The following is a 22,707-nucleotide window of genomic DNA, read 5'->3' on the forward strand; positions in this document are numbered from 1 at the left end:
GGATGTTCCTCTTTCCAGGCAATTTGAATAGAGTAGTTTCACAGTATTTCAAACAAAGCAATCCTTTGCAGATACTTCAGCAACCTTTGCAATGTATGTTCTGAACCACTGGAAATATAAGACCCAGTCATCAGATGATCATTATGGAGAAACATATGCTCAATTGACAAACATTCAAAAATGAAAAACAAAAATAAAAATAATCCCCCCCCAAACCCAACCTTTTCATTATCCTGTTTTCTTAATTGATTTTTGTTAATATGAAATGGGTTGTATATGTGACTTATTTAAAATTATTTGGTTTTATTAGGAGTGCCTTTTAGGTGGACCACTCTGACTTTCATGTTTAAAAACCATTTTTTATTCAAATGTCTTACAGCCACCCTAATAGAACCCTAGGAAAGGAGTTCTATTATTATTCCCCATTTTAGATGAAGAAAACCAGACACAGCGAAATTGTGCAACTTAACCAACATCCCATAGCATCATAGTCTTTAGAATAGTAAAATTAGATAAATGTAACAATGGACCAATTTCCTCTCCAAATCAAACTCTAAAATTCTAAAAAATGTAGAACAGGATTCTAAAAAAGAGACTCACTTCTCTAAGTAAGAAAAATACAATCCCATAAGCTCATGTCAGACACATGATTAACAAACACACTGATTTTTAAAAATTACTTGATTTACTTTATCATAACTAGTAATATACAAGAATTTTATACATAATGTATTAAAAATAACTTTGAGAAATAGTATTTTTGACTGAGTAGTGATGAAACTATTGAAAAGATAAACTGATTATTGAATAAATTACCCAGTGTTAATTTTTAAAAATAACTGTTATAAGCCAATCCTGTGAATTCAAAATAGGCATATTATTAACAATCCTAAATATCAGAAATACTTTAAAAATGTCCATATGGTTAGCACGGATAGAAAATTCATTGACTGAAATCAGCTGTGAAATGTAGCCTGGAATTTGGTTGGCTATTAAGTTTAATTTTGTCTTATTATTTCAAAATTTAAATAGTTTGAACCAGTTCGACATCTGTTAAAAAACTGTAATCTCAAAATATTTAAAAAAAAAAACTTTACAAACACATAGCTATAACTAGCCACCTCATCTAAAAAGCTATAAAAGTTATTCCTAGAGATTTCACAATCCCTGTATTGCAAAGCTTATTTCAAAAAAATCACTATTTTGCATTTATAAACTGTATCCTTGCAATAATGAACTGTAAATATACTATCTTATACTAAACCAATTTTAATTACACTATTCCTTTTGTTAACATAGAATTTTGCATCAAATAAAAGCATGGCATACTTCTACAGTTGAATGGCAAAAGTAAAGGGTCTTTGTTGAGGAGATAATGAAGCAATCACCAAAATAGTTGAAACAAAAAAATCGACATTACATTGATTTTAAGAAAAGCCAAGAATACAGGTGCTTACGTAAAACAGAAACACAGAATAAGTCACTTTATAAGCGAGGAAAAAAGAGGCGGCTTTTAAACATATTTAGATTCTCCAACCCAAATCGGAATTTTAAGAACAAAAAAGAAGAGAAAGAGAGAGATAGAGGGAAAAAGAGAGGGAGAGGGGGAAAGAGGGAAGAGAGAGGGTGAGAGGCAGACAGAAGGGGTGGCGGGGAGTGGCGGGGACCAAAGACCAAAACCTTGCAGGAGTAAAAAATACATTCTTCAGCATTTTTTTAATTTAAATTTTGCGGAGAAGGTGGGTAACAGAGGAAATGTAGATTCAGTGCCGGATTTCACAGAGAATACAACACAAAAACTGAAGTCCACCAAAGTGGAATTATAGTAACAGTCAACGCTTAGTTGGGAATCTCCCTTTGCTTTATGAGGCAAGGTCACGTTACAAGACTAAAACAATAGCAAGAATGCAGTGTATACACTTTAGAATGTTTAGGAGAACAACAGTCTTCAAGCACCACACAAACAATTAATTTAGGTAACTGAAGATAATGTTAGAGCAAGACCTCTTCAACTTTCCATTCGGTTATACTCCAAGTAGTCTATGATATAGACTTGAGTTAATTACATACTATTGCACTATAAATTGGCTGCTGTCACTATACCCAAATGTAAACAGTAACGCAGACTTTCTCAACTTGTCTATCTGCAGGTGTCCTTAGGTGGAAGACAAGTATTTAAAAACTACGGAAAAATCAGGAAATTTGTGTAGTTGTTCACAGCATCCCTCTGTAAAAGCACATTTGGCTAAAGATATCTCAACAAAATAAAGGGGAAAAGCCCCCCAAAACAGCATCTTCTATTTTTAAAAAAATCCTGGCTTGTAATAATAATTTAAAAGAGACAATTAAAGCCACTGGCTTTTGTAGACTAAATAGAACACACTCATCTCTTCATGCATGCTTCTGCTAGTGTCCTAAATTTGGGTTCCAAATGATCCAAAAATTCAAGCCCATCTTCTTCTTGTCGTTCACTGCAACAACCCACAGAACCAGCCGCCGATCCTTTTCCTTCATAGTTATACGTCCGGACGTAGTCTTGTGCATGCGTATGACTGTTATCCTGATTACACTGCTGGACCTTCTGCCAAGAGGAAAAACACAGCATATTTTATTACTATTTTAAACACCGAAACTTACTAGCATAAAAATAATTGCTTTGATTTACCTTTCATTGTTTAATTTTTAATCAGATTGTGTCCTCTAATGGATTCCTACATATAAAAAACACCCACAATTGGTCTATATCATCAATCATACCATCAATTCACTACATAGCATGTTTCTAAAAGTCACACATGTGGCAGCAAGTATACAAGTGTTCGTTTTAAGTAATCACTGCTTTCTCTTTCAAGATTATGGCTAATGTGAAATGCATCCCTTACACTGAACCTGAATGAATGTGGGCTCAGAGCTTTCCAGATAGGCATAGTGGCTGTGCAGGCTGGAATTGCCTTGGACCCCACTTTTGGCCTTTAAGACATGACTTGTCTGATGACAATGGCATCAGAGAACTGGCAACACAAAGTCATGAGAAAAAGAATTTGAATATCATATGATTTCAGAAGCAATTAAAAAGCAAACAAAATATGAGGAAAAGTCAATATCCACTTAACATCTGATCATAACTAAATCAAAATTAAGGAAAATCAAATTTCTTATTAGTAGGTTAATCATTAATTGAAAATAAAGATCAGGCCACTAAACTGTAATCATTTAGAAAGTTGCAAAGGAAGCAAAATAGATTTGTAGGTCACTTAGGGAAACCCACTTCACCAAGGCGGGGCTGAGTGTAGGTGTACCAATCGGAGTACGCGTATCTGCAGTTGTCTGCCTCTACTTGTCCTCCTCTGCAGGAATCCAGGGTGTGCTGTCCACCTCCCTTACACGATCCCAGGGTGTGATGATGCCCGGCCTCCTGGCAGGACTCAATGGTCTGCCCTCCTTTCACCATTTCAATGGTCTCCTGCCCCCCGTTTTTCACTCCGGATCCCGGGGTGCTGCAAATTCCCTGAGTGAAGCCTCCCGCAGTATGGGTTGTGAAGCCGTTGGTGGAATACTGAAACAAAACAGTTGGCATTGGGGAAATACGGAGGAGAACAAAAAATGAGAAAAAGAGCAAATCATGCAGATAATGCTGTGACTTTTCATGCTATAAGGTAAGCATTCTGAGGGCAGGAACTCCATCTGTCCTGGCAATCCCAAGTACCTAACTACCGTAACCCCAGTACTTCACGTAGCGTCCAATACAAGAAGCAAACTATAGATGCCAAGTGGTCTGAGCCTTGAGACAAGTCAGAAAGCTTGATGTATACTCCTTCTTCAAAAACATCTTAGACTACTGTACAACTTCATTTGTGAAATCCTTCCAGCATCTCACATCTCAAGATCAGGGTTGTACACTATTGTCTCACATGGATTGACCCTTGATTCCCTTCACCTGACTAGAACAGAAACAGAAATAATAATCAGTATTTTTATTTAGTGTCTAACTGAGTTCCCTTCAACTGAAACAAAATCAGTAGAAATAAAAGTTGCTGTAAAAATCTTAGCAGCAATACTAAATCCGTGTGATCCTATTAAATACAAATAAATCAGCAGAGAAAATAAGAACACCAAAGCTCTGGCCACTAATTTTCCATGTTACGTTTCTGTAGGAAACTCTAAGTTTTATTTTTTCAAATACCTTCCTAGATGTCAACATCCTTTTGTTTTCTAAATCCTTCCTGCTCTAATCACCAATTATGCTTTTTGCAGGGAATTTACTTGTTCCTCAACCACATATTAGGCTGGAAAACAAAGCGGAAGCAGTGTAATCACCTGTTAGCATTACTGCTTCATATAGTTGACTTCAGGCTCCTTTCTAACCTATTAGAGCCTGAAAGCCTCCATTAAAGTTCTTCCCACGATGATCAAAGCCTGCAGTCATTTTATCGCTATTGCCAGAAAAAAAATTAAAACCATATGCTGATGATCTGTGAATAACTAAATGAAACATTTTTACACACAACCAGCAGCTTCAACATATAAAAAAGACTGGGTCTGAAGTTGAAGCCATGACACCCTTGAAATAGAAAATAATAATGACATGCCGAAGGATTTTTACTATTAAGTGACACTATATGGCCGAATTGAAATGCCATATATCACCATAGGATCAATGTCATTTTATCTGTCTCCTGGGACTGATGACATTTTATATATTGTAAGTTACCAGATTTGAAAAGAACTTTGCCCAGAAAAGGTCATTATTGTTGGTTAGGCCAATTTATCGTCTGTATGTATTTTGAAAGGACAAACAATTTACCACTTTGTCATCGCCGGGAGCTTCAGTGTTTGATACAATGAGGTTCTGCTGGGCTAAATCATCGGGAAATACTTTTGGCTTTTTGGCTGCCCCAGTAGCCCCACAGACTAAGGTAAATAGGACACCTGGAGGATGAGAGAGATGTTCAGTTTATCGTAAAACAATGTTATGAATTTATGATGACAAATATGAAAACAACTTTCCAGAAAACATAAACATTATTGCTTGTGTCAAAGTAGCATCCAGTAGAAAAGTCTGCCCTAACCAGATATGCCACACACAATGCTAAGTGCTGTATTTGTGTTGAATTTTATGTCTATGCTAATTAGGATAGCACTAAAATGATACCTAAATGCACTTTCAATAAATAAATTAAATATGTGTGTGTTAAATAGAAATGTAGCTATATACAAATGAGCAGCCATAGATAACAGTGCTGATCCTAAGAATGTGTCCTGAAAGTTATTTTAAAAGCTATCATTTGAATTCATGAAAGGACTTACAAAATAGCAATGCTATGCCCAACAATATTGCAAGGACGGCCCACTTTCCAAGCATCAGTCCTTTGGCAGTCCTCACAGGTGATGGAATCTTGCAGTCACTTCGGGTAACACAGTCACATAACATCACGTCTAACTGAGTGACACGTGATTGGCCAAGCCTATCTGCAACTCTGACAGGTACTGTATATCGTCCAAACTGGGGGTCATTCAGATAGGAAAGACGTGCTGCTGTATCTGAAAGGAAATAAAACCAAGCATTATAGAATGTCATTGATTTCTCCTGAGCATAAATAAGTAACTAGTGACAGAATATTCATATTTCCCTACAACTGGATATTCCTGATGGGAATGGCACAAGTGCTACACGATTGTAAGCGTGAATGGACGAAGTCTTTCTAATCATATAAAAGCTTGTCTACACTGCCTCTTTTTAGAAAGGTCTTTCTTTTGGCTTTTGTAATAATATATTTTATCTGTGGATAAACAAATCCTTCCTATCACAAATAACAGACTTGTTTAGAGACTGATTTTTATCACATCTTTAAAATTAAAAAATTTTTAAAATACCAGTCAGTGTATATTTTCTTTTACGCATGATTCATCAGAGAATTTCATAGACTAAAATTCTGGATGTTTCCCCTTACTTTGTTTTCTATACATTGTGCCACACCTTGAACATATTTTCAAGGCATGAGTCATGCTGCTGGAACATCTTCTCATGGTCCTACAAGACACTGGGACCAACTGTATTTTTTTTGGTTTCGATGTATGTTATCTTAGGTCAATAGTAGAAAATATCCAGGTCAAAATCCTAGTCTTGGGAACGCCAAAAATATACTACTCTACATGTAGATGACACATGCCCATGCCCAAGAATAATCCTCCCCACTTAACTGGCTCAGTGTGACATTTTCATTATTTCATAATTTGAAGCTCTAAATATAAACTTGGATATTTGGGTAAAAAAAAAAAAGTCACTGAATCAAGTCAATTTTAAGAGAAAGCATGGTTAACCCAGTGAGTCTATGTATGTGTAAGAAATCATAAGACTAACAAAACCACAATTTATGATTCAAAACATGCCATGGTCTATTGCATTGACTATCTTGTTTACTTCCCCCAAGAATCCCATTTTACACATGAGTAAATTGATGCCCAAGAAGAATAAATAGCAATAAAAGCCTCTTTAGGATACGTTCTTCTTAACTTGGCATTTCCCAGGCTTTTGGGCTCTTTCACAGCCCAGTAAAACTTTAAACTAACAAAGTTTTGACCAACATAATCCTGACAACGTTTCATTGTACTAAGTAGGAATATTTTTTAAAATTACCACCTCCTTTAACATTATGTAAAAAGAAATATTATGACACCAAATAAGTAGAAAGGACATCTAAATATAAGGTTAGTTCTCAAGCACGCACACGTTAGAATGCTGTTACAGACACTGAAAATGTTGTCAGTTCACAGAGCAACTTGTCATAATAGGAAGTCAAGGAATACTCATCGAAAGCATGGGAATGAAAACCTTTCAAGGGCATCCACTCAGCTTACAGTGGATCTTGAGTCGTGAAAGCTGGAGTGACATGACATCATGATGCACAGGTACTGTAGTGCGGTCAGGAGACGCAGAATGTGCTGGAAAGTTAAAGAGCTGACGTAGAGAATGAGGCCATGGTGGGACAAAGGGAGGTTCCCTTTGTCTTCGCCATTCTTGTCACCATAGATTCTAACATGGGTAAAGTCAGAAGTACAGACTGGTACCAAGTGGGGGAAGAATCCCACATAGAAAACAGTAGACAAGAAATGGTCAGAAGTCAATGCAGTGCAGAAAGAAGGGATGCTACGGTGGACACTGTGATGCATACCCAGATCCCCTGTAATCAGGGATGTATTGTCCCAGCTGCTTGGGAGGCTATCAGCACCATCAGTGACTGTGCCTTCCTGCCAAAGGTCACATCCCTGCGGGCAGCCCAACCCACTGATGAAGCAATGTGAGAGCACAGAACAGAATGGCCACTCTGAAGGGCCATTTAGTTCAGACTCCCCGTGAGTCAGCCGAGGCTGTCCTTTGGCCTGAGCTACAGCTTGATTTCTCTTTTTGCTAAATCCTGCTTCCCTTCCTTTCACACATATTAATGCCAAGGAAACTCCTTGATAAACATTCAGCCTGGAAAGACTGTCTCAGAGTCTGCTTCCTGGGTAGCATACCTGCAAGGGATGGGGATTCCCTTATGACTTAGGAGACCACTGTCATAGGAAGACTCTGTGTAGGTGGGAGTTACACAAGTCAGGAAGTGGTTACATCAGACCTAGTCTGGGGTGTGGGGGGGGGGGTGGAGTACGAATGAGAATTCACCCAACACCAAAGGGAATCCCGGCACAGGACTGATCAGAGACCGGCACTTCCCACCACATCAACACTGAGAAACTCATGTTCTTTTGTTGGCGGTTACCATTCAGTGAATTATTCTTCTACTCCAACAAGAAAAAAAATATTTTAGATATCCTGATGCTGAGAAGGACAAAGTAATGTTTAAAAACACATACCGTTCATTTTTGTCAGTCTCCACATTCTAAGTACTTCTGAATCAGAAACACCTTCCAAACTGAAGTCAAAGGGTGGGCCGTGTGTGGGTTCATCGGGATCTACGGCCACAATCTCCGCCGATGACATGACAGTTTTACACATTATCACTGTCCTTTCAGGTATGAATGGGCCGTTATCATTCACGTCTTCAAGTATAATCCCTAGTGTCCCAGTACATGTTCTCTTACCTAGAAAATTGGATATGAAAATACAATTTTTTAATGTTTTGAGTTTTCACTGGGACATTACACACTGCAAAAAATTTATTACTTATTAGGCACTTGTACCATATAAATGAGAGTGACAAGCACAGTCCCAGGCTATGTCCTTAAGGTAAGTTAAGAGAAAGACATTATCAATTTCAAATGGGTTGTACAGAAAATAACTGCTGTTTAGATTTGTCATTCATTCACTAAAGAGCTGCAATAGACATGGGAACTTTTATGGAGGTGAGCTTTGACAGATTTTTAAAAAGAGGAAGGAAGAGGGGACCAACAAGGATATTTCTGGTATATTTAAAAGCACAAAGAGATTTAAGGAGGTGGGAAAGCACATACACACACCTATGTTCTGGACATAATGAAGGGGAAGGCACATTGGTGGGAGCTAACGCTGGAAAGAAGAACCAAGGGTCCTTGAAAGCCAACGTAGGGAGCTTGGAGTTTAATATGCATTTAGAAAACACTTAAGATTTGGGAGCAGGAAGAGTGAAAGACAGAAGGCATGTATTTGGGAGATTAGAACAAAACTAGTACACGGAATTGTTCAAAGCATGAAAGACTCCAGAAGTGGAAAAACACTTTCAAACCAGAATAATCACTCTGAGGTGTAGCCTAAGGAAGTCATCTATCTACATATTCAATAAAAACTTACTGAATAGCTACTTTGTACAGGGCACTGCAGTGGAAAATCTGGAGATTCAAAAATGAAGTGGTCATGGGTCCCGGCCACAAATTAGTAACACGGTTGTGAAGTCTGGAGTGGAACATAAATCCAGGACTTGTGTCTCTAAATCGTTTATTCTTTCCGTTTAATAAGAAGGCCTTGAACATCAGGGGTGGAGAAGAGGATGAAAAAAACCTGTGCCACCCGCGATCTGGGGCTATGCCTTATACGAAGCTGCCCACGTAGGAAAGCGGGAAGACCGGGCACTGGCGTGCAGTCACAGCCTCGACCCAGCAAAAGAACCTGTGATATTCCCAGGGTCATCATGGGCCAGGAGCCATAGCCCACCAAGTTAAGAAGGGGTTCTGAAATGTGGGCCACAGAAAAGAACATGGTGGAGGCAACTACAAGACCACTATGAGGTAAAGTGGAAGAAAGAAAAGAGTCAAAAGCAGAGGCAAACCAATACCTCCCATTTAATGTAAGCTTGCAAATTAAAATTCCTGAATGAGCAAGATTAATGCTTAAAGGAAAACCAACAAAATCAACAATCAGAAGATTAATTCACTCTATGCAAGATATCTTCGAAACACGTATATTTACTATCTTCAAAAGCATAAAGAAGATTAACTGTTTAAATAAGCATGAAAATGACACTGAAATTCCAGTAGAAATAACATTCATCTAACAGGGACTCTAGAAAAAAAGGATAAATAGAATGGTAGGGAAGTAATACTCAAAGAAATACTTGCTGAGAATATCCCAGAATTAAAGAAAAAAAATGGATCTTCTAAAATATATTCTGACTGTAGTGTTGGGTAAATAAAAATAAATTCTCAGCATAAGACTGAATTAAAACTATATATAGAACACAACCTAGGGAACTATAAAAGTTATCTGGATGTATTACCTATAAAGAGACAATAATTAAACAGACAGTAGAATATGCGTGAGCAACAAGTAATGCCAAAAGATGATGGAGTACCACTTGCAGGGTACTGAGGGAAAGAAGGGGTTAACTCAAAATTCTAAACCAAGTCAAATGATCAAATCAAGCATGAGAACAATATTAAAATATTTTTCAGAACAATAAAACTGACAGGGTTTATCATCCACAATGCACCATTGAAGGAACTAGTAAAGGATATAGTTGAGCAGGAAGAAAAGGGAACTAGGAGAGAAGAAATGAGATACAAGAAACAATGCAACTATCTCTCACTTTGGATAACTTTTATTTATTTATTTATTAATTTTTTGCGGTACGCGGGCCTCTCACTGTTGTGGCCTCTCCCGTTGCGGAGCACAGGCTCCGGACGCGCAGGCTCAGCGGCTATGGCTCACGGGCCTAACCGCTCCGCGGCATGTGGGATCTTCCCAGACCGGGGCACGAATCCGTGTCCCCTGCATCGGCAGGCGGACTCTCAACCACTGCACCGCCAGGGAAGCCCTGGACAACTTTTAAAGAAAAGACAGAGACACAAAGGAAGCAGGGAGACATGTATACATGTATTTTATCCATCTGACAAACTTTTCTATTAGGACAGAATAATCTCGTCTCTCAAATTCTCTCGTTCTTATGCCATGTGGTATTTTCTTGCTCTGACAATTGTTTTGCAAGATGTCTTGACCATTTCTTTCCATTTGAGGCCACACACGGTGTTGAAAACACATGTCTTACTGATTAAATCTGGTTAATTATAAAGTCTTTAAAAATTGACCTCGGGACTTCCCTGGTGGCACAGTGGTTAAGAATCCACCTGCCAACGCAGGGAACACGGGTTCGATCCCTGGTCTGGGAAGATTCCACATGCTGCGCAGCAACTAAGCCTGTGCACCACAACTACTGAGCCTGTGCCCTAGAGCCCGGGTGCCTAGAGCCCGCTCTCTGCAACAAAGACAAGCCACTGCAATGAGAAGCCCGCGCACCACAACAAAGAGTAGCCCCCACCCACCACAACCAGAGAAAGCCCGCGCGCAGCAACGGAGACCCAACGCAGCCAAAAATAAATTAATTAATTAAAAAAAAATTGACCTCTACAGTGTTTGCTGTGCTACCACGGTGCTAAATGCTTGAATTTCCCTTCCATGAAATATTTAGAGTTGTTCAATAAACTCCATTGTTTTTGCACATTGTGATGAGTAGTGGACAATATTTCAACCAAAGATTTTAGACATCTAACTCAGTGTTTCACAGCTCTGCTTTTCATCTGTTAATAAATAATATTCTTTTATTCACTGGAACGTATGCATGCAATGCTCACCTTCTAATATTAATATAATTCTATACGGGTAAATATCAATTCCTAAAATGAAGTCTTGGAAGGTGAGTTACCTATGGGTCCATGATTTATGTGCATGGCACTCTTCTGATAAATGTTTTTTAAAAGTTTGAAAGCACACTCCTCCTCCCCAAAGTTAGAATCTTACAACAAAAGTAGAAACCTAAAACTCAGCTATACAGAGGAAACACCTGGGCGAAACTGCCAACTGAGGTTAGATTGAGAAGAGAAGAGAAATTGAACTTAAAGCTTAAGAAAGAGCTCTGTTTAGAAGAGGAGAAGGAAGTAAAACTAGAATGCATGTAGATAAGAGAGAAATGTGTGGAAAAGTTGAGACATAGAATCCTTGAGGGAGAGTTTTAAAAAGAGGAAACAAGCGCTGTAGGAAAGTAGGAGAGGGAGTGAGCACAGGCTCAGAGGTCAGTGCTCACAGGAGAGAACATTTCTTGTACGGAAGCAGCAGCTGGGAGGGCTCAAAGGGAATGAGCCAGGATAGATTTTAAAAAAGGTAAAAGACAAAAACAAATAAAAAACATACTTTAGTATGATCTCAGTTCAGAAAATAAAAAGATGTGGAGTTATTTATCCCCCACCAGCTTCAAAAGAAATTAATGGAAAAGGCCCTGTTACACATTTATTCTCGACCACAATGATGATTAACCGTGCCTCTCTTCTAAATGCCATAAAAACATTTGTTCAACAGAGGAAAATGTAGAATAAAATTACATCCAAAATCTCTCATTCCAGACAGTAAATTTTATCTCATTGATAAAAACGATTTGCCAAGTGCAATTAAAAATGTAAAAATAATGGATTTGATTTTCATATTATTTCTCTTCTTTTCACTTGCTTTGACCAAAAAGCATGTTTTGACAAAGGGACAAAGGAAGTTGAGGCCTTAAAGGGCAGTCTTTAATTGGTTGAAGTTAAATTAACAATGATTACAACTTTACCAATTCAATCAATGGATATGAGCCATTTCTCTTTAATTTAGAAAAAGTTGAAATATCTAAAACATCTTCCAAAATCACTTCTAAATTCTAATTTTGCAAGCTATAGTATAATAATTTATGTTTACTGTAGTTAACATTTTTATTTTACAGAGGCAAAAAGTTCAAATGTATATTACGGTAAAATTATATTTTATGCAGTAAAAGGATCTCATTCCTAATCATTGTGCTCACATTCCAATTTTACAGGGCTCATAGAAAATGATTTTCCATTTTATGTGATTTTGTGGATTCACAGAATTCTTCTAATTTTATAATATCAGAATACTAACCCCCAAGTATATTGTCAGTTTCCTGTAGAAAGATATAACTTTTTGAGTACTGACCTATGAGGCAGTAAGTATGTTCTCTCTGTAATAAATTTTCCTGTCAAAGTGAATATTTTAAGAGATATGACTAAGTAAATTGAAGCTAATTTTTCTAAAGTAATTTTCTCAATTTTTAATGATTATTTAATTTTAATAAATTATAGTCTCAAGTATTTTCTATGACTAAATTATTTTATACCGTAATTACATACAAAACTGAGGGTACTATTAGAAAGCAGACATGAGTTAATAAATTATAGCAAACCTCTCAATTACTCTATTTGTCATCTGGGGTGAAATAAATTTTGAGAATGTATGCAGCTGACTTAAAAATGTATGTTGTTTAAAAACTGAGGATGTCTGGAGTTGGGGGTGTATACAGCTGGCTTAAACACAAAATTCTTACCTTCGTCTGAGGCAAGGATTGTGATATTATATATACCATTTCTGATGGTCTTTGCCTCTCTATCCAGGCTTCTTAAAATTGTGATTGATCCTGAGTTTTCATCAACACTGACCCATCCTTCTGGATCACTTAATTTCTCATACCTGTAAGTAATGAATTAAAATAGCAAAATGGATCGTAAGCCAAATTACAATACTGGTATCACAATAAGTTATACATTTTAAAAACATGGTAAATTTGAAATCAACTAAAATAGAATTACAAGTACCTTATGCCACTGCTACTATTTGTTTCCGGGTCATGTGCTTTATATCCAATGTCCTTTGTGCTCACTGGTACATTTTCTTTAATACGAACAATTTGCACTGCAGGGCGACACTCAGGGCCTTCATCCTGATTTTTTACACGAACAGTGACTGTCGCCATGCTCCCGGTTGATCTCGAACTAGCAAAATTTGGAGCTTCATTAACTACACTGATTTGTAGGGTCATCTCTTGTTTTTCTTCGTAATTCAGTGGCTACAAAAGCAAGTGTGTTGGAAATCAGATCAAGAAATAGTACTTGGCAATGTGAACTAGTGTGTAACTAGTTAGCTGTGGAAATATGTAAGTGCTGTGTCGGGAACAGTCATGAAAATATTAAACATATACCCACAAATATGATGGTGGTGGAAGGAGGGAAATCCTTCAACTGATTGAGCATTTGGGTGGAGCCAGCAAAAAAAAAAAAAAAAAAAAAATTCCTCAACTGCAAATTTAACAAAAGTAATATTATAGGTCCTGATGGCGATTTCAGATAGTATTTAATGAAATACTATTTGAAATATTACTTTAGGGACTCCGTACCCTAATCAACAGTAATTTACTAGTCCATTAATTTTGGAACCACTTTTCCTACCCTTCTGAGATGAGTACAATTATTCGTACCTGGTTTGGGGTAGAAAACGTGGGTCAAATTTTATGAAATGTATTCAAGATAAGAGAGACAAGAAAATAGAAAGCTTATGGGCTTTACACTTTCCTTTTTAATCTCTTTTATCCCAGTTACTCTCTAAAACATGGGTACTACCAAGTTTAATGGAAGGTTTTCATTTTATTTTGCCTGATATCTAAAGAAAGAGATAAGATTTAAGGGACAATCCCTTTGCTGTTTTGAAACAGAAATTAACCCACAAACTGCAGCTAATTTTCATCATTGTAAGAAAAAAAGAATTCGTCATGTTTGATCCATTCTCCTTGTGAATATGTACAGCAGGGAAGCTACAGAGACCCAGGATAGAATCATGTTTTAGTTAGAGGCAGCAGAAATAAGCCCATGGTTTTGTCCAAAGCCAGAGCTCAGATCACTTTATGGGCTAACTCTGCCTCCTGAATTCGCAGTGATGTCTTCTGAGATAATTGTAGAATATTATTAGAAAGAGGTTTTAGAAGTATTTACATCTTCAAGTGGGTGAGGATTCCCATTTTGAACCAGGAAGCTAAGAATGTAATGTACACTGGATACAGATGAACAGATCTATAAACAGCTTTCCTATGGGTCTGACCAGGAATAACTCATCATCTGGGAAATTCAGTAATTAAGTACAGGCTCCTGGACACAGCTATAGATAGAATAGACTAGGAAAGTTTGGCAGTGTCCCACTGGTGTCAAAGCTGTGCTGGTTTTTTAATTGTTAAGAGATACTGGTTACAAAGTGGGTACTATATCGTATTCATTGAACATGCATATATAATCATTTTAAACTATCATGCCTTTATTAAAAAAATGTTCTCCAAAATTTGTATATTCATCCCACTATATATATGAAAAACATAGTGTTTACATTTACCTAAATATCTATTTTATTCCTACATTTACCATAATTCCTTTCTTTTCATTAAGCTCTAGTATGCTAATCTGTGACATTATAAGCTACAAATAACTAATTTCCTAAGTTATTCTTACCTTAACCACACACAGAACTCCTTCATTGGTTTTGGGATCTGTTACAATTTTAAAATTTCCATTTTCATTGCCCTTTAAAATGGTATAATTAGCTCTCCAATTAGCAGTATTAATTAAATCCTTATCTGTAACGGCAACACGTAAGATTTCCACATCAACTCTATTTTCCTCCACTGATACCTCATACTAAAATAATAAAAAACAACAAAAAAAAGTTTAATTAGTAACTCTCACAAAAACAAAACACCAGGTAAAGCCAGCCCAGTTCTTCTAATTTCTAAAGTACTATGTTAACATGACTTTAAACCCCAAGTCCAAACTACTGACACGTGGCTGGGAATACTTCCTTTGAAATCATGGGGCATGGGTGGAGGTGCACATATGTAGCAACTAACACTACATTGTACATTTTTCTTTTATTAATATCACACACTTACAGATAAACGGTTGAATGTTGGCAAGTTGTCATTCACATCTCCAATATTAATGATGCAAGTTGCAGTTGTCTGCAAACCAAAATATTGACCATCCATGTCTTGTACTTTTATTTTCAATTGGTATTTATCAGTTACCTGAAAAGTAAGTATTAATTACTGAGTGAAAGCAACATTGTAAATGAAATCTTAATTTACACCCTATAATTTCCCTTGCATTCAAAATTTAAGAGGTACACTATTAGATTTCATAGTTTTCATGTACTGGCAGAAGAACAATTTCCTCACACTAGTAATTTTTAATTAATTTACAAAAATAGAGTAGTTTCTCAAATTGAAAGTGCTACTCATGGAAGTAACTGGTTTTAGCATTACTTAACAGAAAGAGAAGATATAGTCATAGTACATTTTAAATTGCCTAGTAATTAATCAAAATCGTTATCTCCTATGCAAAGTACATTCTTATATTCAAAAATACACAACAGTGACTCTATACCAGTCTCGTAATGAAGCAATAAAGGTATCCTCCTGTAAAAAAAAGGTGGATTTTAAATATTTACTTTACATTTACTAAAAGATCATTAAATTAGCATGAAAACAAAGTTCTGGAACTATGTAATTTTTTCTTCTTCATGGAAAATAGATTCTGGTTCTTAAGCGTTTTCCGTTCTTCAGAGATTGCAGAAGGCTCATCACTGGTTTTAAAAAATGTGTATCTCCGGGCTTCCCTGGTGGCGCAGTGGTTGAGAGTCCGCCTGCCGATGCAGGGGACACGGGTTCGTGCCCCAGTCTGGGAAGATCTCACATGCCGCGGAGCGGCTGGGCCCGTGAGCCATGGCCGCTAAGCCTGCGCGTCCAGAGCCTGTGCTCCGCGGCGGGAGAGGCCACAACAGTGAGAGCCCTGCGTACCGCAAAAAAAAAAAAAAAAAGTGTATCTCCTCATAATGGTTTCATTTGTCACAAGTGTTGAGATATGGAAGGATTAACAACAACACTAATAATAATGTCTCTGGACTGAACATTTAGGAGGCTTGGGTTCTACTTCCAAGTTCAAAAATAACAAATGTACTCTTGGGCAGTTGGAAACGTATTTTTCCCTAGCTTTCCTCTTCTATAAAATTATAACAACACCTTCCTTTATAATTCACCTCTTTTCATAAGACTAAATTATATGTAAAAAACTATCCTAACTGTCCACCTAGAATATTCACCCTTCTCTTAAAAAGCCACCTTCTTTGGGCTTCCCTGATGGCGCAGTGGTTAAGAATCCACCTGCCAATGCAGGGGACACGGGTTCGAGCCCTTGTCCGGGAAGATCCCACATGCCGCGGAGCAACTAAGCCCGTGTGCCACAGCTACTGAGCCTGCGCTCTAGAGCCCGTGAGCCACAACTACTGAGCCTGCGTGCCGCAACTACTGAAGCCCGCGTGCCTAGAGCCCGTGCTCCGCAACAAAAGAAACCACTGCAATGAGAAGCCCGCGCACCGCAACAGAGTAGCTCCCACTTACCGCAACTAGAGAAAGCCCTCGTGCAGCTATGAAGACCCAAAGCAGCCAAAAATAAAATTAATTAATTAATTTTTAAAAAAAAGCCACCTTCTTCCCTTTAGATCTCTTAAATTTTCTAGCCCTCATGTATTACCTAAAATAAAACTAATATTTCTCTCGATCACTATGCTTTTTACAAACCCAATTTTTCCCAATTTATTCTTCTCTCATAATCAGTCACATGAGAGTTAAAAATTCATGGCCTTATTCCATTAAAAAAATTTTAAAAGCTCATACTAGTATTACGTATGGGAGGGAATATGTATTCTGTTTGTAATAAACTATGATTTATTGGGAATGATCAACTGGCTGATAAAACAAAGAAAGAAATCAAGTTTGGGACCTAAATATTAACTTGTGATATCTTCAGATGGAAGAAAAATTCTGATGTTTAAAGAGCTTAAAGGGCTGAAGGCCAACAATAAAAAAAATTGGAAACCTGGGATCAGAAAGTGAGTCCAGAGCTCTCTTGGGTAAAAGCACTCCAAGACTCCTTCATTAGTCAAATGTTTTCCACTGATTTATCAGAAGGATCTATTCAAGGCTTGATGATAAAAGAGAATTTGGTCTATAATCTGCTCTTTCTAAGCACATAAATTCCATGAAGAATCTGTATAATTTGTAGAGCTGTGACAGCAATTCATTCATTCAACAAACGAAATTGCATTCTTCACTGGCACGTACTCATGGTAAAAATAAATAAATTATAAAATTGAATTAAAATTAAAATTTACCTAGGAATGTCCTTGTAAATGCAGTAAAAATGATTAATTTTAATAAATTTTATTAGATTTCAACCCATAGTCTATCTAAAGAAATGGGAGGTATATATAAAGCACTTCTGCATAACATAGTATGATGTTCTTCTCATGGAAAAGTACTTGTGTGATTGATTTATAAGCTGAACTAGCTATCGGGTTTTTTTTTCATAGAATACCATTTTTACATGAAAGACACCTATGGTTATTCAGACTGGTATATTTGGAAGACATTTTGTCATAGGTAAGGTGAATATGTCATTTCAAGGAAAACAGCTATTTGTTGCCAATGGTCAATTGGAGTTTTCAAGCCAAAATGAGGATTCCGGAAAACTTTTACGAACCATCGTGATATTAATGGAGATGAGGAGGTGATTTTTTCCAATATTGTTTAATTAGATGTGTCAGTATTTGGAGGATCTACATAACTCAGTGAGTCAATATTTCCCATATGACTAATGCACGATGTTACAAAATCACACATGGTAAACTATCCACTCATAGCAGAAGAAAGACCAATGTATTTTGATGTAACAAAGTAGGAAAGTTCATGGACAAGCCTTCTTCAGAGTGCACATTGCAAAACCCATTTATGACACTACCACCTGTCAAGATTTGGTGTATCAAAGAAGACTATCCACAATGATCTGAAATTACTGTTAACATACTCTTTTCTAACTTCATATCATGTTGGATTTTCTTTACATATTTCGTCTAAAACTATATAACAGACTGAATGCAGGAGATGTGAGAATCCATTGGTCTTATACTAAGTCAGGTATTGAAGAGATTTAGAAAATGCATAATAATGCCACTCTTCTCACTAAATTACTTATTGTTTTAGAAATGTAATCATTTCTTATAAAAATATTATTTACATTAACATGTAATATATTATTTTAATTGGGTAAATAAATACATAGTTTAAACTTTTATAGTTTTAAACACTTACAGATTAAATAGTGATAAATATAACCCACATAAACAAAAGACCTTTGGAATTTCCAATAATATTTAAGACTGTAAAGGGGTCTGAGACCAGAAAAGTTGCAGACCACTTCTCTAATCCATGCGAGAGGGAGAGGAAATGAATCGATATGAGATTTAGGAATCAAAGAAAAACGTGACAAACACATATTACTATATTTTAATATTAAGGATTATAAACGTAGGAAGTAGGCCAGAATAAAGGTTTGGGGGAGGAGGTAATAGTTTAATAACAAAATGAACAATTACTAAACTGGGGTAGTTGCAGTAGAAATGGACAGAATGTGAATGTTACGATCACTTTGGAGTCAATATCAAATGCTTTGGAAAGTAATTTGATCTGCAAGAGGAGACATCAAATACAATTTTGAGAACATGAATCCAAGGTGACATTAGAAAAAATGTGTGAAGGAAAAGAAGGTACTAATGGCATTTTAACTAGAGAACATGGGAAGGAGAGCATGTTTAGAAGGAAAGAAGAATTCATTTCTAGATGTACTGAATCTTAGGTACTTGTGAAATGTTCAAATAAGGATTTCTAGCAGTCAACTGAAAATGTTAAACCAGAGATCAGAGACAGATAAACTTTCATTTAATCTATGTAAGGGGAAAGAGTGTAGATGAGATTGTTGATGAAGAAATGACACAGATAGAAAAAGAAGCATTGTTATCTGTAGATAAGAAAATTCTGAAAGTTTTACTTTTCATATATGACATTTCTTGTTTTTTACAACTATAAATAATTATAGTTTGTATAATTATTTTACAACTATAAATAATTATAGTTTGTATAGTTTGTAAATTATATCAATTTATAAAATTTGATTTTATAAAACATACAATTCAGGAGAGAATGAATTAGCGGTTCAAATTCAGAGCACTGCAAGGTCAATGACCTCCATCAACCTACCTAAAATAATTTTTGTTAAATTAGATTCACAACATGCTTTTCAAAAGCACATCTGCAGGTGGTATACAGAGATATGCAGGTACTGCTAAGTAGCCATGTGATAATCAGGCTTTATTTGTTAATATTTATGTTACCTCTCTGTCTAGCCGAGATGATGTTGTGGTGATCACACCTGTAGCTGGCTGCATAAAAAAGAGGGTGGGTGATGCTGGTAACTGCTCGATGATGGAGTACATTAGACGCGTGTGCAGTGTGTCAGGCTCATCTTTGTCAGTTGCACAAACCTGTCCCACGGTAGTACCTACATATAGAAAAATCCTCTTTAATTTCAAAAACTTTTACAGTTTCAACTTTCCCTTTATTTGACTCCTCTCCATCTACCACAAAAAAGTTTTGGACCACATAATTGGTAATAGTAATAGGTTTTTTACATTTTCAGACTTCTATATAAAATAGCACTTACTTTTAAATATCCCAGCGTTCCAACATTTTGGAATTTGGTAACCATATTTGTATTTACTGTATTTATTGTATAAATTTATAAATGTTGATAATATCCCTCCATGGCCTTTGTATTCCTAGACTAAAGAATTCCAATTATTCTTTAACCTTTTTCTATTTGTAAGCCTACACTTAAATTGATCATATGGGTCAGTTTACTCTGAAAATTCTTGGTTTAGTTAGATTTTTCTAAGGGAAGACTCAAAATCTGCATTCCGACTCCTAGTTGAAATGGTCAATTTTCAAAAGATTGAGAAAATATATTATTCTCCATGACCTTTATGATAATGCTCAGAATACTGTCTATCATTTAATCACTATAGAACATCAGCCAGCTCTCTTCAAGGCCAAGACAGCCGTTGCTCAAAGACTTACTCTTTTTTAGAAAAGAATATTCTAAAAATATTCTTAGAATATTTAGAAAATATGGTCTCTTAAAAGTATTTATTTTACCTCACACAGGAAGGCAAAGTAACATTGAGTCACTCCTATTTTTCAGGCACTGTGCTTGGCCTTCAAGGTATATTGTGCTTCATTTAACCTTCAAAACAACCTTGTATATTAATATCCCATTTTACAGATGAGAAAACCAAGGCTTGTCAAGATTAGGAAACTTGCCCAGGGTCATGTCAGACAGCTAGCAAAAGGCAGAGTAAAATGCCACCTACAGCCGCCCGTCTGGCAAGTCCCTTGTTCTTGGCAGCAGGATGTGCCACCTCCCAGTGGCCAGAGTGAAACTCAGCTAATGAATTTAAACATTCAGTTGCCGTGTATTGCCACGGTGGGTACTCACCAACTCTGCAGTTTTCAGTAACATTAAAAATGTAAGTTGTTTCTGTAAAAATTGGGAAGTTATCATTCTCATCCTCGATTCTGATTAGTAGGGTCAGTGGATATTCTGGAGTATATCCATCCTTAGTTGTTGCAAAGGCAACGAGCTGTGAAGAGAGTAAAATGGAAAAAAAAAAGCTACGGTTCAAACTTGCTTTCGCTTTGGCTTTCATTTGGAGACTGTTCAGCATCACAGTGTGGATTTCACCATTTGTTACTGTTTTGGGATGTGAACATAATCTTAATGCCAGAAGAGATGGTTAATTTCATGATGCACTATAGCATTTTATGTTTAAATTTATCTAATATAATAACATAGCTAAATTTGGTTACCTCACCATTGCTGTATTGTTGTTCATGAGTGTAAGGGTTTTTATTATTATTTTCCCGAAAGTGTCTTGAGAACTATTTTGCTTTGTTTGAAAGTTTCAGGTGCATGAATTTTAAATACAATTTTCTGGATCTTTTATAACTTTGAATTCTTAGGATTCCAAATTCCCCAGGTGCAGTTAACTGAGATATTATTTTATTTTCTAATTAGAATTTTAGGCATATTGATGATTGTATTTAGATAACTTTCTTCATAAGAATTTTTTAATTTAAAAAGGGGGGAGTCAGAAATGGACCAAATGAGTGGTTATAAATTGGGTCTAGAATGCGATTTATTCTTTTGATTTTATAATATGAATTTCAATTCCAATTTTTCTCGTAACAGCTATCATAGAAAGAACAGACCATCACAGGTACTTAGAAGGTCATGTTGTAGTAATTCTAAAGCTAAGTAATTACATCATCCAAAATAGATATAAAATAATTAAAACTAAGTTAAGCAAAATGACCAGCTCCTGTTGGAAAAGCAACACAACATTAGGTTAAATTCTTATATATTAACGCTCATCCCACCACAGGAGGTTGCCCAGATGATGAAAAGACCTAGTTATCCTAGTTAAGCACTGTCCACACTCCTTACTTGCTCACCACAAGTTAACTTTCTCTCATTGCAAAGGTACCAAGGCTTAACTTCTGAACTTGACTTACCTCCTATGGTATCACTCTCAGTACCATAAAGAGGTTCACAGATCTTTTCTGCCAAATAAATAACTACTGTTCAAAGTGGTACTCTTTTTTTCTTTTGAAAAGAAAAATAGTAAACTGTAATTCCCAGAACAATCTAATAGAATCGAAGGCTATTTATTCTATAAAATTCTTTTTGCTGCCAGTCAGGTCTGTACTATCAGATGTACCCAGAGCACGGATGCCAAAAGTCAGAAAACAGTCAAGAGTAAATGAATTGAGGAAGGGAGACGAAATAGCCACGTTTAATTTTACTAATACAATATGTAAACTTTAGACTTTACCTCAAAAGATGGATACATTTCACGATCTACAGGACGAGTACAAAACAGGTTTCCAGTATCTCTCTCTACATAAAATAAATTTAGAGGTTCTTTGTCAACTCCAGGCCCACTTATGGAATAGTAAATAGTGTAGTTTTGTGCTGTATCAGATTGAATCTAGAAAGTAGACATCATATACATAAAAGACAAATTTGTATTTCAGCAAAACTTTCATTTATATACTTATGCAATCATACTGACATTTTACAATAAGTAATTGCCCTCTTTAATTTATTATTATGTCTGAATAAAAAGCAGCAATAGAATAAGGAAGACTAATAATTGTGAAATTCAAGAGCAAGGCATGAGGAAAATAATGTAATAGCATCTTAGCTTTCCAGAATAACTAAGAAGTACTTTAAAGGCTACGTGTAACTACATGGATCAAGCATTTTGGACTTTCCCTGTCTTAGATAACAAAGTATTCTGAGCATGAAAAGTTATCCTTCTGTCAAAGTTTTACACCTCAAGTTTTATTATATATAACATAATATTTGAGACACTGGGTTTAAAGTATACTGTCGGCAGGCAAACATCTGGAAAGTGGTTTCCTTAATTAGTTTTTGTTATTTCTCAGCATCTTCTCTATTATAGGGGCTAAATGGGAGGATGAA

The 22,707-nt window shown here is 36.2% G+C and overlaps 1 protein-coding gene across 5 annotated transcripts in view; it reads right to left on the reverse strand.

The window, feature by feature from the left end:
- Positions 1 to 338: 338 nt before the first annotated feature.
- The window catches only part of LOC132436208 (desmocollin-2), a 32,353-nt gene continuing 9,984 nt past the window's right edge, over positions 339 to 22,707 (reverse strand). The window contains exons 5-17 of one of the 5 annotated variants that reach the window (XM_060028846.1): positions 22,055 to 22,210; positions 20,659 to 20,803; positions 19,499 to 19,665; positions 15,165 to 15,299; positions 14,728 to 14,913; positions 13,051 to 13,301; positions 12,783 to 12,925; positions 7,855 to 8,082; positions 5,308 to 5,541; positions 4,805 to 4,929; positions 3,269 to 3,556; positions 2,666 to 2,711; positions 2,451 to 2,581 (exon numbers count right to left, since the gene is read on the reverse strand). In XM_060028846.1, the coding sequence (XP_059884829.1) occupies positions 2,676 to 2,711; positions 3,269 to 3,556; positions 4,805 to 4,929; positions 5,308 to 5,541; positions 7,855 to 8,082; positions 12,783 to 12,925; positions 13,051 to 13,301; positions 14,728 to 14,913; positions 15,165 to 15,299; positions 19,499 to 19,665; positions 20,659 to 20,803; positions 22,055 to 22,210 (2,094 nt within the window). In that variant the 3' untranslated portion in view covers positions 2,451 to 2,581; positions 2,666 to 2,675. Of the gene's footprint in view, positions 2,582 to 2,665; positions 2,712 to 3,268; positions 3,557 to 4,804; positions 4,930 to 5,307; positions 5,542 to 7,854; positions 8,083 to 12,782; positions 12,926 to 13,050; positions 13,302 to 14,727; positions 14,914 to 15,164; positions 15,300 to 19,498; positions 19,666 to 20,658; positions 20,804 to 22,054; positions 22,211 to 22,707 lie in introns of all 5 variants that reach the window. The other 4 variants (XM_060028843.1, XM_060028845.1, XM_060028842.1 and 1 more) reach the window with 4 other exon arrangements.

The sequence above is a fragment of the Delphinus delphis genome, chromosome 13 (genome assembly GCF_949987515.2).
Source record: "Delphinus delphis chromosome 13, mDelDel1.2, whole genome shotgun sequence".
Taxonomy (NCBI): Eukaryota; Metazoa; Chordata; class Mammalia; order Artiodactyla; family Delphinidae; genus Delphinus; species Delphinus delphis.